Source organism: Boleophthalmus pectinirostris, unplaced genomic scaffold (genome assembly GCF_026225935.1).
Source record: "Boleophthalmus pectinirostris isolate CB_2022bp ecotype Guang Dong unplaced genomic scaffold, ASM2622593v1 HiC_scaffold_16, whole genome shotgun sequence".
In the NCBI taxonomy this organism is placed as follows: domain Eukaryota; kingdom Metazoa; phylum Chordata; class Actinopteri; order Gobiiformes; family Gobiidae; genus Boleophthalmus; species Boleophthalmus pectinirostris.
Window position 1 is genome coordinate 21800478 of NW_026571095.1, and position 16152 is coordinate 21816629.

The 16152-nt window shown below is 36.5% G+C and overlaps 1 protein-coding gene across 2 annotated transcripts; it reads right to left on the reverse strand.

Moving 5' to 3' along the window:
• Positions 1–3411: 3411 nt before the first annotated feature.
• rgs20 (regulator of G protein signaling 20) lies at positions 3412–15516 on the reverse strand. 2 transcript variants are annotated; one of them, XM_055152016.1, is made up of 5 exons: positions 15328–15516; positions 7134–7321; positions 6372–6446; positions 5032–5266; positions 3412–3600 (listed from the first exon to the last, which is right to left on the reverse strand). In XM_055152016.1, the coding sequence occupies exons 1-5, from the start codon at positions 15514–15516 to the stop codon at positions 3412–3414; spliced, it is 876 nt and encodes a 291-aa protein (XP_055007991.1). The 2 variants fall into 2 exon arrangements, with proteins under 2 accessions (XP_055007991.1, XP_020784880.1); XM_020929221.1 differs by lacking the exon at positions 15328–15516 and having other exon boundaries at positions 6372–6458; positions 7134–7318.
• Positions 15517–16152: the final 636 nt, after the last annotated feature.

The window sequence follows — 16152 nt, forward strand, 5'->3', positions numbered from 1 at the left end:
CAGTGTTTCCTAGTCTTGTGAATCTTAAAACAGATGAATTGAAGAGAAGATAAAATGAGCGAGGGGAGGTATAGGTGTGTTCGAGTGTTGGTGGGATGTTTAACACATCAAAGTGAATGCAGATGTATGCATATGAGGGCGGGACAGTTTTATTGGCTGAAGCTGAACACACAATTGTTGCCGTGGTTATCAGGTTTTTTTTTAATTGCCAGGTGCAAGCGCTCTATGTTAATCAGGTCTAACACATTTACTTACAGTATATGATAGTCAAAAGCGTCAACTATTTACTAAACATTCACTATTGGAGTTAATAAAGCCATAGTCGTCATTAGTACAAATGTAGTACAAATGACTTTTTTTTTTTTCCATTTTAATAGCGATTATCCATTTAATTTTTAAATGTTACATTTTTTTGACAGATATAAAGCTTGTTTATCATTATTAATAAGAAGCTTACTATGATTGTACACAACTTTTTGTGGTTATAGTTATATCCATTAGACATTCAGTACTTTTCAAAATTTTCTTAAATAAAGTTGAATAACTTAAAGGTGCAGTGTAACATTTCTTCTGCTTGTCTCCATAGAGATGATATTGCTTTTCTTGGAAGGTCTCACAGTAAACATACAGTATCTATCTCCGCAGTGTCAAATTGGGGACACCTTTAGGACAAGTTACAGGTCAGATCCATGGAGACATGCCCTGCTCACATTAAGAATGCATATTTTACTTTTAAGCTATAAAAACATGTACTTGAATAAATGCGAGACACTGCAGAACATTGTAAACATCAGCACATGAGAACTACAAATGGAATCACTCAAGAGTTAGTTAAAATTATTGTGCTTTATTTTATCTTAATCAAAATGCCCACATGTCGTTATTTCTTGGAGAGTAGCAGAAAAAAAAGTAAAACGTATACTGTAAACATTCACATTATTTGTCTTTATCTCCAGTAAACTCAGAGCAAAAGAACACATTTGTTTTTATAAATAAGTAAACAGAAAAATAATACTTGAAACAACATATATAGGCATCACTCCAAACCATTGCCTTAGATTTGAGGTTGATCTGCGTGGTGTCTCCCAAATTGCACATAAGATAGGAAAAAGTTTTATAAGACAAGTCCACACACGCTGGTTGGCAACCCTTTCAGATCAACGAGCCCTATACAGTGGTCTTTGCCCTCAGCACTGTTCTCCCAGTATGGATTTAATACCCAAATAAGGAGCAAAGACAGAATACATGCAGTAATTTGGCCAATGTTAGACACGGTTTCCCATTTAAACTACTGGCTTCTCACTCAAATAACCACACTGGAAATATAGAGATGTAACAATGCATCAGGAATCAGTACAAGTATATCAAATAAGGTTCTCAATTTCTAGAAATACAATAATACATGTCAAAATTGTGTTCAGATCAGGTGTTTTCAAAATGTTTCTATCCAGATTTTAAATGGGCTTTTTAATAGAACTACAATGAGTCCAGACCAATAGGCTATGACTAAACCAAAACAAAATCAGGTAAACAGTGGTCACAGCTGGAGATAAAACTTAATCAGGGTTTCTGTTTCCTGTTATGGACACCATTTTGAGGCCTTTTGACCATCTAAAGGAGATTATGTTTTGTTAATTGCTAATGTTACCATCCCAATCTTCCATCACTGTCATATCTCTGATACCAGATGCCATACCATGACCACACAAAGTATTATGGAATCTGACTTTCCTATTTTAATTTTTGTTAAAAAAAAAAAAATAAATATGAAATAGAAATAATTTAATTGGACCTCACTGAACCATTTTTACTGATTCAGACTTATGCATTTTTACATCAGTATTAATATGGCAAAAATAACTCCAACTGTTGCCTGTGAGAAAGATGTCACAAAATTGAATGTAAAGGCACTTCCCCATGTATCTGAGGATCTTGTCTTTGAGTGACGAGTTGTTGAGGCAACAACATAAAATATCAACCAAAATATAAATATCATAATAATAAATACATATAATAATTATTGAACACTTGGCAACTCCAATTTTAGTGAATGGAACAGTAATAATAAAATAGAAGACACAGTTTTATGTGGTAGCTTTGGTGTTGTTGCTAATCTGGCCAGGTACAAGCAAGTTTAACTACAAAACGTTTGTGTAGTTTGAACTTGTCTGAGTTCAGTAATTTAAAAATACTTTGTGCGTGTCCCAAGTTTGAATAAATTAAGAGGAAGGTCATCTGTAATATCTAAAATCAACTCATTATTTATTACCATTTATGCTTATAAGTTATATAATACTTATACACTTAAGGTAGAACAGAAATCTACCATTTTAATACGATGCAATAAATATCCATTAATAAAAATTTTTAATTCATTTGACAAAAACATTATACAATTTATATATTTAAGTGATAAAATCCCTTTTAAATGGCTTGCGCTCATTTTGTACTGTGCAAAAGTCTTAATAAAAAAGAAAACATGAACAATAAAGGCGCAACACTAGACCAAAATAAAGAACGCAAATAATATTTGAAAGAACATATATCCAAATAATTCTGTCAAACCTTCACAATGGTAAATAATAGAATAAACTATTTAAAACAACACCTGCATCTAAAATATAAACCAGACTCAAATCGTTTGTTTGGCTCACGTACATGACCATTTATACAATTCCCATCATATATTGGATTATTATTGAACTGAACACTTTTTCACATCCAGCTTTATGTAAGTCTTTTGCACAGTGCTTTACAATGACAGTGAACTGGAGTTGCCAAGTTAATAGAACCAAAGGTGTGAGGCTGTTGAACCAAAAGGTAGAAACATACAGTACCCCACAAAGCTGCCTGCAAAAGTAGAGCTAACATGTAGCCTTTTTGACTTGAGCTTTGATTTTCATACGCATTAAATAGTATATACTAATATAACTCAGGCATTTCCACATTTAAAATACTCACATATTCATTTTTGCTATGTACAAACTCATAAATATATATATATAGTCTACAGTAGGAATCATTTATACCCCAGACAAGCATACAAAAACCATAACGGACCATAAAAAACATCAAATAAAATAGATTGTTTCTATCACAAATAAAGAGAAAGAAAAACTGAAAATAATGTATTCCTTTGGAGTGATTTGCTATGTTGATCTTGTAGCAGTACTTGTGATGTCGAGCCCTCGGGTAAAGTAGATTTTTTTATCCAAGACCTGAGAGACTTGGGTCAGGTGCAGATCACAATAGCGCAGAAATCCCTGGTTTTAAAAAGGGGCCATACGCAAAGGGCCCTGTAATCTTGTAATCCTACACTGAACATTGAAATCAAATGTTTTTAAAAGAAGTATTGTACGGGGAGAAGATATTGGAGAAGAAGGAGGAGGAGAGATGGATAGATAGATAGGTCTAGGATTCGGGGGACTGCTCTGATAGGGTGTTGAGAAGGTTTTTATAAGCTGGGGAGTTCATGTAGCGGGGGTATGAGTCTCTTTGCATTAGCGTGTAGATCTGGAGCTGCGCATCGTCGAACGTGTGAGAGGTGGGCTCCTGCATGCCCCTGTTTATGGCCTCGCGCACTCGGGAGTCCAAACTCACCTGCCGGGAAGCAAAGGACAAGCTCATTAGTCTGATGAAAACTGAAGATGAAGAGATACTGATTCTATCCTGATCAAAGGTCTTGTACAGTTAAATAAGACTTCTTTTCATTTTGCAGTTAGAAGACAAAATAATACAACTAAATGCTAACTGAATGTAATTTGGTATTAGGATACACATACACATGAAATTTAATATTTATTTTATATACACCATTTTCCTTTTCCATATAATTACATCACCACAAAAGTGCAATATTCATTTGAGGTATTATTGTTATTATTATGTAACATGTGTTAACTGAAAAAGCTGTAGCCTTCACCATTCATATTAAAATATGTTAAAAAAAATTAACTACATTTGCTGTACAGTTAATCAGAGGTGGAGACTTGCAAGTCGTGACTTGGACTCAAGTCAGACTTCAGTCACTATTTTTAGGACTTGAGAGTTGACTTGATAAAATGGACTAAGACTTGGGATTCGACTTGGACTTGAAGGTCAGTGACTTGGGAACTGACTCGAACTTGAGGCCTGTGACTTGAAAAGACTTAAGAAGCACTTTTGAATCTGAATTCTTTCTATTCTGACCATAATGATTCACACCAAGATCTTGTCAAGACATTTAAAAAGGAAAAGTGAACATTTCTGTAACTCTTTGTAAAAACTGTAAAAATCTAAGCTATATTTGGTTCTTTGGTTTAAAGACTTGAAATGACTTGAAACTCAAAGCAGATGACTTGGACTTGACTTGGACTTATGGGCCAGTGACTCAAGATTCGACTTGGACTTGCCTGTATTTGACTTGGGACTTGACTCAGACTTGAGGTCAAAGACTTGAGACTTACTTGAGACTTGCAAAACAACGACTTGGTCCCACCTCTGCAGTTAATACACATTTTCGAAAAAAGTGCACTGTATAAGTCTTCTGATGGAGGTATATATTTATTAAATAACAGGTTCTTTAAGTGCTCAGTACTCATTGGGTGACCTTGTTTATGACAAATGCTTGTTTTCATAGAGAAAAAATAATGGCACATTGTGGAACATTCCCATCAAAGCAATAATATCTCTATGGAGACAAGTAGGTAGCATGCCCTCCAACAGAAAAGTTACACAGAGAACCTTTAAATACTTTTTTACTAGATTATTATATCATTGCTGCTTTGGGTTTTATTATACAGACAGGGCATTTGTAAGTGTGTAAGTGGGCTGAAGAGTGGGGAGCGACATTTAGGAAATCAATTCGGTAAGATCTCCATACAGAAAGGTCACACAGAGCCTAGCATACACGTGGCAGTATAAATCCATATACAATTATGCAACAAAGAGGGAATTAATACACTGGTTTATTTATGAACAGAGGCAGTGCTGTTTAAAGGTGCATTATTTAATACAAATGAAGTAGTAGAGTGTCATTAAGAGCGCTCTAACCTCTTTCGGAGACAAGATGGAGATGTAGTCTTCGTAAATGATGCGCGCCTTCTCCTCGATCACACTTTTATTGGTCTCTTGGCAGAACTCCTCACAGGCTAACCAGAACAGCATATTCTCCTCGCTGAACTCTGTGCGCAGAAACTGTCTGAAGGAGTTTCTGCCAGCTGGACAGCACATCAGCTTATCAAAGGACTGGCCCCACAAGCGCACCTCCTCCAGTGTGGGTTTAGGGCTGCACAGGGGAGACGAGTCATTAAACTACAGTAGCTATGTTTACATGTACACCAAGAATCTGATTATTCAAATGTCCCATGACCAGGTTTCATCTGATGTGAACAATGGTGGAAGGTAGCAAAGTAAAAGCAGTAAAGTACTGTACTTAAGCATAAACATAAGGCATCTGTATTTGATTTAAGTACATTTTAAAGTAGATACTTTTTACTTTACTTCACTACATTTGAGAGCAGGTGTCTGTACTTCTGTTCAACAAAATTTCTGAACAAGACTGAAAAGTAAAAGTATTTTTTATTATAGTTTGAGACATGCAGTAAAGGCGGAGGGTTTATTTTTAGCATATTTGTAATTTGAGCAAACAACATCGATTCAGTTGTTTCTATTGAACAAAATTCACTGAAGCTTCTACATCTGAAGCTTTATAAGACCTCAAAATATGTGAAAAATACTTTTAGTTTTACTCTTGAAGTACATATTAAAAATCATTTTTATATTTATTTAATTAATTTTTATATTATTATTATTATTATTATTATTATTATTATTTATTATTTATTATATTTTTTCATCAGATTTTTTTTTTTCTTTTTTTTACTTATTTAAAATTGAGGTCGGTACTTAAAGATAAAATGTTACAGTTTGAAAGAGTTATTTTAAAATGAATTGTACTTCAACAATTCAACAATTACTCTACAACTCCATTGATTAACAGTTACAGGTCACTAGATATTTTTGATGGCCGAATGTATTTTTTGCATGTAAACACAGCAAAAATCAGATCTAATTATTGGGTTATATAACTATTCTACTTTAAGGACATTTAAATGTACCCTCTGTGTTTACATGATAACTGAACTATGAATGTCTAAAGCTAAAATTAGAAAATACTACTGATTCAACATAGTTAAGCAATCTGAATAAGCTCCTCACTTATATCACACTAAAACATGTGTTACTACTATCAATTTAAGTGCCACAACTGTTACTATTTTGGGATATATTAATTTAAAGAGGTAAAAAGAACTCCTGTATGTGTATTAACTTAAATTATGTGAGTCTTAAACTATTTAGTTACTGTCCACCTGTACAGATGAAATACTGACCACTCTTCACAGTCTGCGGTCCCCTCTTTAACGTCATAAGAGACTTTTCGGTTCCTGTCATCTCTGTCTTCATTCCTAGTGGACAGAAAGAAAAAATTCAAACAACACTGTTTTAATGCATACTGTTGTTGTGTCCTAAGGCAAGACACTTCACTTCAAGAATGGCTACAATAGTATAGACTACCACCAGTGAATGAATGAATAATGACTACAATACAGTGCACTGTTGAGCACTGCTGTTTTTGGTAATGCGCCTATGTATGTTTTTCTGCACTTACAAGGCAGATTTCCCCAAAAACTTGGGGTTCGAGTGGCCACCCGAACTTGTAACCTTGTGGCATCAATGAAAAAGTGGAACATTCTTTATATAAGTGGGATGAGAGACACCATATGTAATGTATAATCCTGATCTTGCTTGTAATGACAGTTAACTATTTTACACAACACAGTCCTACTTTAGCACTTTTAGTAAATAAACTGACTGAACCAGACCAGAATTGGTGGGTTTCAGATGACTTTGCAGCAATATTAATATTATACAGATGGGGAAGTTAAAATGAATCTTGTTAGAATGCAGATGTTTCTTGTAATATAGATAGTTCTTGAGTCTCAGTAGTCGAAATTAACAGATTCAACATTTACCATTTAAAGTACAACATAATCAGTCAAAGAAGTATTGCTCTGCTCTTGCCCCCATCTGGGAGTCTGGCATCATCACAGTCTACAATCTGAAAACCACCACTAGGTCTGAGCAGCCCTCACCAGGAGCAACTACAGCAGCAGCACCAGCAGAAGCAGCAGGCGTTGGAGGCTCGTGGGCTGGGTCCCTGGGTCTGGGCCTGTCCTGCTCGTGGGCTGGGTCCCTGGGTCTGGGCCTGTCCTGTCGGTGCGGCCTCATGCTGCACCGACATCTGCCTCTTTCGCATCTCCATCCGCTCTGATCCCATGGGCTGCGGAGAGGAGCACCCAAGGAATCAGGGTGGTATTACCAAACACACGGTAAATGCACACAGCTATAGAGGTGGGTCCAGAATGTTGAGAAATTAGGGCCATGGTCCTTGCCATTGCTTTTAACAATTTAACAAAATTGAAACTTGCATCTTTTGAATTGAATGCATATAACAGGAAGATAAAAAGCATGTACCAGTATGTTTGTCACTGTAATAAATGTTAAAGTGTGATGTATTGCTGCATAAATATTGCAATAAAAACCCTCTTGCAGAGCATGCAATGACATTGATACTGTAGCCCAGTGGTGTTAAATGTAAATGTACACTACTAAATATTATATAAAAAAGACATAATGTACTGTAAGAATAGCTTGTTAGTAATGAGTCATACATACATTCATTATTCAATCCTTTACAGCTCAAATGTTTCGTACAGTCAACTCACATTTGTGCTACATACTTAAGCACGTTTCTTAGGCAAAATCTGTATTTTTGTTAGGTGCAGGATTAATATAGGATGACACTGCCTCAGCTAGTATCCTCCTTTACCCATTAGGCTGAAGGTTTGATGCTCAGTATTGCCACACAGTCCCAGACAAACATTCATTCACTAAATGCCACTTAAACATGACTTTGAAACATGAAAACACAGTGCGATATATTATGTTAGCCCATAAAGCAGATTCTCAAGACGCAAGGACAAATATATAGTTTATAAAAATATCAAAGCATTTATATAATCTAGCAAGGTAAGAAGCGAACTAAAAATAGCAATGGGAAACACTAGGTGCCCTGTCAAAACAACCCAGAGGAAAAAGCCAAATGGTGTACACACTTTAACAACACTGCTGTACAGATGAAAAATGTATGCTAATGACCAATCCCAAGGGCTACACCAGTTTATATGTTGTACGGTAAAGTGCTTTAGATGCTTTCGGGAAACTATCAGTGTCACTCTGCAATGGTAGGCTTTAAGAATTCTACTACGCTACAATGTTCCTATACTGTACACACACGCTTTTCTACTGGACATTTCCCTTAAAAGAATTTTGTCAGTTGATTACACAGGAGCTCCAATTTGCTGCAAAATACATCACTGTGCAATAAAACAATTAATACATTTCAATTCTGAATTATTTTATTTTAATTCAACATTTCTCTCTATTTGAATTGTTGGAGGGAGCCTCAGCTAACCCACAGTAACAAACACAAGGCAATTGCATACGGAAACAGCTGACCACATATGCCATTATCGCTGTACTAAATAATACACATATTTGATTCCTTATTCTTGTATGTTCTGTTGTGATCTAATGAGTAAACAGTTGTCTGACAGTGTGTGTCTATAAATCCTTAGATCTTTGTGGACATCATTACCCAGAGTAACCTAATAGTAACAGGTAAACAGTATTATACACAGCCTTGGTCAATGCCACATACATTAACATAGCAGCAATATTATTTAGAGCCCCTTTTAAGAAATTATGCATTGATTGGCTCTAAAGAACAAGGTATATTCATAAAAAGAGAAAGATGAATCACCTCAACATATCAGTATTTGAATGCATAAATACATTTGTTTGTTGGTACACTATTGGATCAGTAGCTGTAGTCTAAATTTTGAAATAACCCACTGCAGCAGGAATGCATTAAAAGATTTTCAGTAATGGGTTTTTGCATGTAGAACACACTGCAAACTCTAATCTCTTATATAAGTTATTAATCAATTCATAGTAGAGTAGAAATCACATAGATGGTTTCAACTATAGGGCAAAGGGGGACAGGCCTGAGTGAATAGTAGCTACACAGAAAATGATTTCAACAAACGTGTCACCCCAAGCCAAATGCTGTCAGATCGTTTTCGTATTAAAACCTTGCCCGTGAACGCCTCTTCTGGTAACTATACCTGACTACGAGGTTTGAGAGATGTCAGAAGATTTTGTCCATAATGAGAAGGGGGGAGGAGGGGAGGAGAGGGGGGGTATCGGAGGAGCAGCTCGGAAAATCTCACCACAGCATCGCTCTATCACAGCTTTTCAGTGAATACAATATTTGGTGTGCGCTCTAAAACGGATCTGCACCGACTAGGCTGCAGGATTTTGGTCTCTTTTTCACCGAATACCATTTTACCCGTTGTAGGTGTAGGCTATTTCCAATGGCTGTGTGACTCAACAGCTATAGACGATGCGATGGGGGTGGGGGGTGGGGGGTGGTCGTATCCATTCAGAGGGAGTAATTATGCTAACACCAAATCCAACATCCGAAATCTCAGCAGTGGATTCGAACGACGCTGACACTACGTGGTTTGGGTGACAATCAAAAACGGAAACCCACGGCACAGCAACTTGTACATCACATCAATGAAAAGTGGCGTTCTGGACCAGCGTTACAAAGTCCCCATCGCAAAGGATCGCCACCGAAAAATACCGTGCCTAGATCTGCTAAAAGCCAATAGAACAGCAAGCACAGTGACATGCCACCTTCAAATAACGCAAGGAAACGACTTCGAAACCCCGCGCTCGTGAAATCTACGCGCAGCACTACGACGCGTTTGCTTTTTAAGTACTTACAATTTCACCATGTATGCACAGCGAGAAGAGGTAATTCTTTGCCTTGATTACATCCGATGGCACATAAGGGTTTTTTCTCTTCTCCCCCGACCGGCTGCTTCAAGTCACTACGCATGCGTGTACCGTCCGACTCGTAGTAGCCCAATGTGAAAGCGTAATAGCGCCCTACGGTAAAGAAGGGTTCACAGCGCGCGTCGTGTCCTTTACCCTGACTGGACTGACAGCGTGACTGAAATAACTAGACTTTGGAACTAAATTTAACTTTATTTTATATTCTACATGACATATTATTTCATTACTTTAAGATAATTTGGAGATGTTGTATTGGCGCCAGGGTAGGGTGGCCACTTTAATCTGTAAGAAAAAAAAAAGGTCACACACTCGTTGAATTTCTTGGGACATGAAGGGAGGTTTTTTATTTTCTTTCATTCACGTTATACAATTCCGTGGTATCACTAAAATCAAAACAGGGACAGGTGGTCACCCTATTTGTAAAGCGGGTCTCCAAGGCTTGGGTAGCTGTCCATGGTGCTGAAATGCTCCCTGAATCACTTGCGCTTTCCAAATGACCGCAAATGTATTTAAAGCCAGGAGATGGTTTTGTTCTGTTTCTAACTATATTTATCTCAACCCCCTCAGTCTCCTTTCCAGTCCTTCACAGATGACTAGCGTGTGCTTTGAAATTCACACTAAACGGGCTTGACAGTATCGATGTGGAGGGCAACACTGCCACCTCAAGGTCAGAGAGGTAATAGCATCATTCACAGGAGTCTCCTCTGATGGTACAGAATTATTACATTAATTTCTTTAGAAGTAGAATAGAATAAAATGTGTATTAAAGTAAAAATAAATTGTATAGACACTTAACAAATAACATTTTCTGAGCTTTGTATAGTAAGTAGATAAAGTAATATCATTCATATTATTACTATTATACATCTTTGTCACTCAATTTAGAAAAAATGTAATAAAATAAAATGTATTTGATTTAGTGCAAAATAATAGATAATCTCCCAATGACATATGGACCGTAATAAGCAATGTCTTGTAAATTATCTTATCACAATGTTTTATTAAATTTTTTACTGTAAATTCAAAGGCTACAAAAGAGTGGACACCGAAATGTATGTCAAGTAAGTAACTAAATAATTTCCCACTGAACAACAGTAAACCTTTTTCTTCCTTCATTATGTTTTGTTTAATGCAAGCACCAGATGGCACTGCACTCCCAGAAGCCAAATATGTGCTGAAGTGCACCTCAAATATCTGCATCAACTATGAGTCATTCATTCATCATTTCATTCATTTAAACTCCAAGCCCCACACTACAATATATAAGAACAGACCAATTACCGCAAATTTTTTCCCGCTATATCATAACAAACATTTAGTCTTTATGCTTTAAGTAATATGGTATACCTTTTGGAAGCTATACAGTTTGGTAAAAAATTTTTGGTTATTACTCTGAACTGTTGCAAGCTTTTATAGCAATGTTGTCACGATACTAAAAATTCAAATCAGATTGTGACACTAAGGGGGAAAAAACAATACTCAATACTGAATTGAATTCCACAAAACAATATGCAAACAATAGTAATATTATCTTCTGATCTGTTCTGATACAGCACAAGACTATCCTATAGAAAACTATTTGTGAAAGGTCCAGTTTTGTCATACACTTGTCCTGTTCTGAGTATTTCGATACTAGTTTTTGTATTGATTTTGTATAGATGTATTTGTATAGATCCTGTATTCCTCTGCACTGGTGAATTTCAAGATTGAACATAAACCTTCACAATCATATTCTGTGAAATCGCGGTGGATGAAGTGTTTTACCCAAGGACACAAAAACAGTAGCAGAGATCAAACTACTGCTGCCTCAATTCTGGAGAATGTTCTGGTGCTCTCTTGTTTCATATCAGCCACTGATTTCCCCTTTTTCTCTTCAGATCTCTCCATATACATAGACACATACCCATACATATTTATTCCACTAACATGTGACTTAATTCACCACACTTCATTTACACCTTCCTCCTCAATTCACCCGTTATGCAAGAGCGTCCCCTTAAAAATAGCTTCAATGCTGCGATTAATACATGCAAAGACATTGTACATTGCCGAACAGGAGGCAGATTGTCTTCCGATTAAGCCAAATGGACAAGGCTAAACATTACATCTGGACTCAAGGTCAAGTGTTTCCAATATGTGATTAAGAGGATTGAAGTCACTGCTTTAAGTATAGAGGAATTACACTACAATCTATAGCAGGATTGGACATGCAGGCTCAGAATACAGAAACACTTGACTTTGAAATTGTTCATGATCAAAAATCCTTCAAAAAATTTGGTTTATTGAAGACTATATTACACATCATACAACTTGATTATAACTCTATGATTACATTAAAATCCCCTACTCATAGGGTTTTAGCTTCCTGTTATAGGTGACATTTTGAGGACCCTTTACCATTCATTTGTTAATTGCTATGGCAACAGTCCTATTTTTTAATCTTTCTGAAACCCACGGACAATCTTTATGACACATAAGTAAAGGATCGCAATAATTGTGTCCTTTGCTTACCCCTTGTGGCTGAAGTTAGTATATTTCATCTGTCCAACGGTATTTTACAAAAACAATATGGCATTACAAATGTTATTTTTTTAAGATATGTATGAATATAGCCTATAATAAGAAGTATTTTATAACGTAACAAAATGCTGATTAACAATAATATTCAAGGGTCTTATTCAGGGTAAATGTTTGTGTCAACATCACCCAAAAATTATCTGATTATTTGATACCCTATTGAGCATTTTCTCTATATATATTTTAAAGGTGAACTGTGTAACTTTTGTTTCTGTCAAGTACTTTTTCTCCATGGAAATGTTATCGCTTTGTCTAGAATGTTTCACAGTATAATATTAAATGTTTCTATCTTCATAGAAACCAAAGCAGGTCAGGTTTGTGGAGAGGCAATCCCGCCCACAATCAGAACCTGTTTTTCTTGGTATTTTTGAGCTATAAATCCACCTGTAATTGAATAAATGTGAGGTAAAACTGTTTAATATCATACTGTGGAACATTCCAGACAAAGCAATGGCATCTCCATAGAAACAAGAAGGTGACGGACCCCTATCCAAAAAGTTATATAATACATCCTTAAGTTAAAGTAATGCTATGATTCCACTTTGAAACCAATATATTTATGTCACATTTGTGCACAAGCCGACGAGTCGTGGTTCTTTAAAACCTCAAGGCTCATGTTGAAGTATAAATGTGCTTCAAATAAATTCGTTTTATAAGTAAATTAGATGCAAGAAAGCAAGTAAATCTAACAAAGTAAGTACCATTCACTTATTCCAACAACCAGCAATTAATTTAAATACAGCGAACAGAGAAGTGCTATTGCAATTCATTACAGCTACAATAAAATAAGACATCATTCACCACCATGGCCTTTTACTGTCAGTGTCTGCTGTGGTCTGGACTGGCTCAACCCAAATGAGCTTGCCTGCATGTCACCTGCTCATCTCATATACCTAGAATGTTCCACAGTATGATATTAAACAGTTCTACCTCACATTTATTCAATTACAGATGGTTTTATAGCTCAAAAATACCAAGAAAAAACAATCCATGGAAACAAGCTAGGAAACACCACCAGGTCAAGTTAGAGGTCAGATCTATGGAGTAGCAACCCCGCACAGTAAGAACGCATATATATGTTTAATGCCATACTGTGGAACATTCCAAGAAAAACAAAAAACATATCCATGGAGATATTGCAGGTGGTTGAGCCTCCACCAGAAAAACTACACAATGCACCTTTAAGTTTAATGTGTAGTACTGTGTCCTAATCTTGTAACTGGCAAGGACAACACAGTTACTATATTTGTTTCAATACTACCTGACGTTTTTTATATCATGTGTTTGTAGTTGTGCCAATGACCTTAATTATCTTACTTCTACATCCACACACAAATTCAGTCTTTCAAATGTGTATCATTAGTCCTCTAGCTGCTGGTAGTAACTTATCTTTACTATGGTCTATTTGCTTTTTCCTAGAAGTAGTCTGCTAAAAATAGCACATGAGCTATCTAGTTTTTAGAAATCTTGTATTATGTTACAGTAATTGATAGTTTGTACATGCTGTGAAATATATACCCCACCCCCACTACCGTGTACTGTGATTTATAACGACTTGAATCGGACTATTTAAAGACACACCATCTCCTTTAATCTGCTTACGCCTCACTCAGACAGGAAGAACTTCCCAAAATAGAAATTTGGCTAAAAAACAAAACATCTTATTATCAGTTAATTAAGTGGAAATATTTAGATCATGATTCTCAATGCCACAGTGTTAGAATTAAATGAAATGTGATTATTTCAGAAGTCAGACTTTACATGTGATGGGCATGGCTATAGAATAACATACTGTTGCCAATAGGGAAACAAAGTCAGTTAACTACTGTTTCTTTCCAACTTCTGTCCTTATTCTTATTTAATTTTACACAAGAACCCTAAACAGATTTTTCAGTTATTTTTACACATTTCTTGTAAAGATCATCATTGTAATTATTTATTTTATTTTATGTTACAAGTATAGTGTCTTACTTAGTTTTAATTAATTTAATTTTGGTTTCATAATGCCTTATGCATTATGAACCCAAAATTAAAACGGCTTGTTATTCATTTACACTCAGCCTTAGTGTTCAGCTTCTGTAGCCATAGCTGCCCTGGAGCTGACTGTTGAGAGATTGCTGCCATTGCTGCCATCATAAGAAGAGTCTTACCCTGGTCTTACGGACCAAGCGTGTCATCGCAAGAGTATGTCAGTGCTATAATCTATATATTTTTGAGTTATATATATTGATATAATATTGTCTTGGATTAATAGAAACTCCCACTTGTGTTTTCAGGCAAGAGCCTTCTTCCACCTTGCCTGTGTGAATGTATCGCTGTTATTGATGGACGTGGATGAAACTGTGAAACAAAAAGACACCAGGGCAGCTGTGGCTATATTTTAGATCATCGTAGATCATGTTCTTTATGTGTGCATAGAGGAATTAATAATGTGCTGCTGTAGAGAACTTTTTAAAGGTATATTGATACAAGGTATACTACATACCCATATAATATATTATATAAATAATGATACTCATGAAGTGAGCCTTAATGTTTGTTTGCTTGCTAAAACATTGAGTCATCTATAATTAAAAAGTGGCAACAAAAAGGATACAAGAATATGAAGTGCTAGTCTATTTCTACACTTCTGTGTAATAGCCAACTTGAACCTCAATCAAGACATTTAAAAACACTTTTTGGCACATTGCTGATGCATATCATCTGAATATTGTTATCAAGATAATGCAAAAAAACACCTACATGTATTCTCATCATCACAATGCAGGCTCACTTTAATGTCCTTACCTCAAGGCACACAATCTCCTGCTCCTCCCTGTCTTGATCATTGTAGTTGACGGTGTAGCCCACGCCGCGCTGACAGGCTCGGGCCAGCCCCCTCACTCGTTGCCACATCAGGGTCTTGGAGTGGCGGACGCGGCGCACCGTAACCGTGGGCCTGATTTCCCACTGTCTCACGGTTCTAATACATGGCATGCTCCGACCGCAAAGCCCAGTGCCGCCACTGTTGCTGCCACCACCGAATACGCACACGATCATGAAGAAAACAAGAAATCTGTGACTTTTTCCTCCAGAGAGTCAAGCAGTTTGTGTGTAGTTTGAAGCATAGTAGTAGAAGACGCATCAATAAAGACGTAGTTTTCACGAGGCAGAAGGACAGTGGAGGATTAGGACAATGTGATGCTGATTCTTCCCTGCTTTGCTGCACCGGCTTAGGCCAGATTAACTGCGAGGTCTTATGTCTGTGTGGGAGAAGGATGCAGGGAGGCCAAGACGAGAGCGCAGAATGTCCCAGGCCTAATGTTTCTATCAGAAAAAGGCATATTAACCATAGATTAAGTGGTTTTACTGTCAAGGACATACCTTACAGAGTCCATAGGCATATACAGATGCATTTATGACACATTTTTATTATTGATACTTTCACTGGCCTATCTGGCACTGTCCGTTTACCATATCATCACAGAGCATCACAGATGGGAGTGGGGACTGAACATGAAGCATACATTTAAAATAAAAATTAAGATGAAGGTGTTATTGTTTCCGAATAGAATCTGTCCTCTTCAGTGCTGCTGGGGGAACCTGTCCAAACATCTATAGATCTTGCTTTGA

Bases quoted from the DNA above. Each gene is read 5' to 3' on its own strand.
- rgs20 (XM_055152016.1), bottom strand. From the start codon at position 15,516: ATGCCATGTATTAGAACCGTGAGACAGTGGGAAATCAGGCCCACGGTT. The intron at 6,447-7,133 runs GTGAGGGCTGCT...TCTGTCCACTAG, and splicing joins TGCTGCTGTAGTTGCTCCTG to GAATGAAGACAGAGATGACA. The intron at 5,267-6,371 runs GTCAGTATTTCA...TCCCCTGTGCAG, and splicing joins ACCGCAGACTGTGAAGAGTG to CCCTAAACCCACACTGGAGG.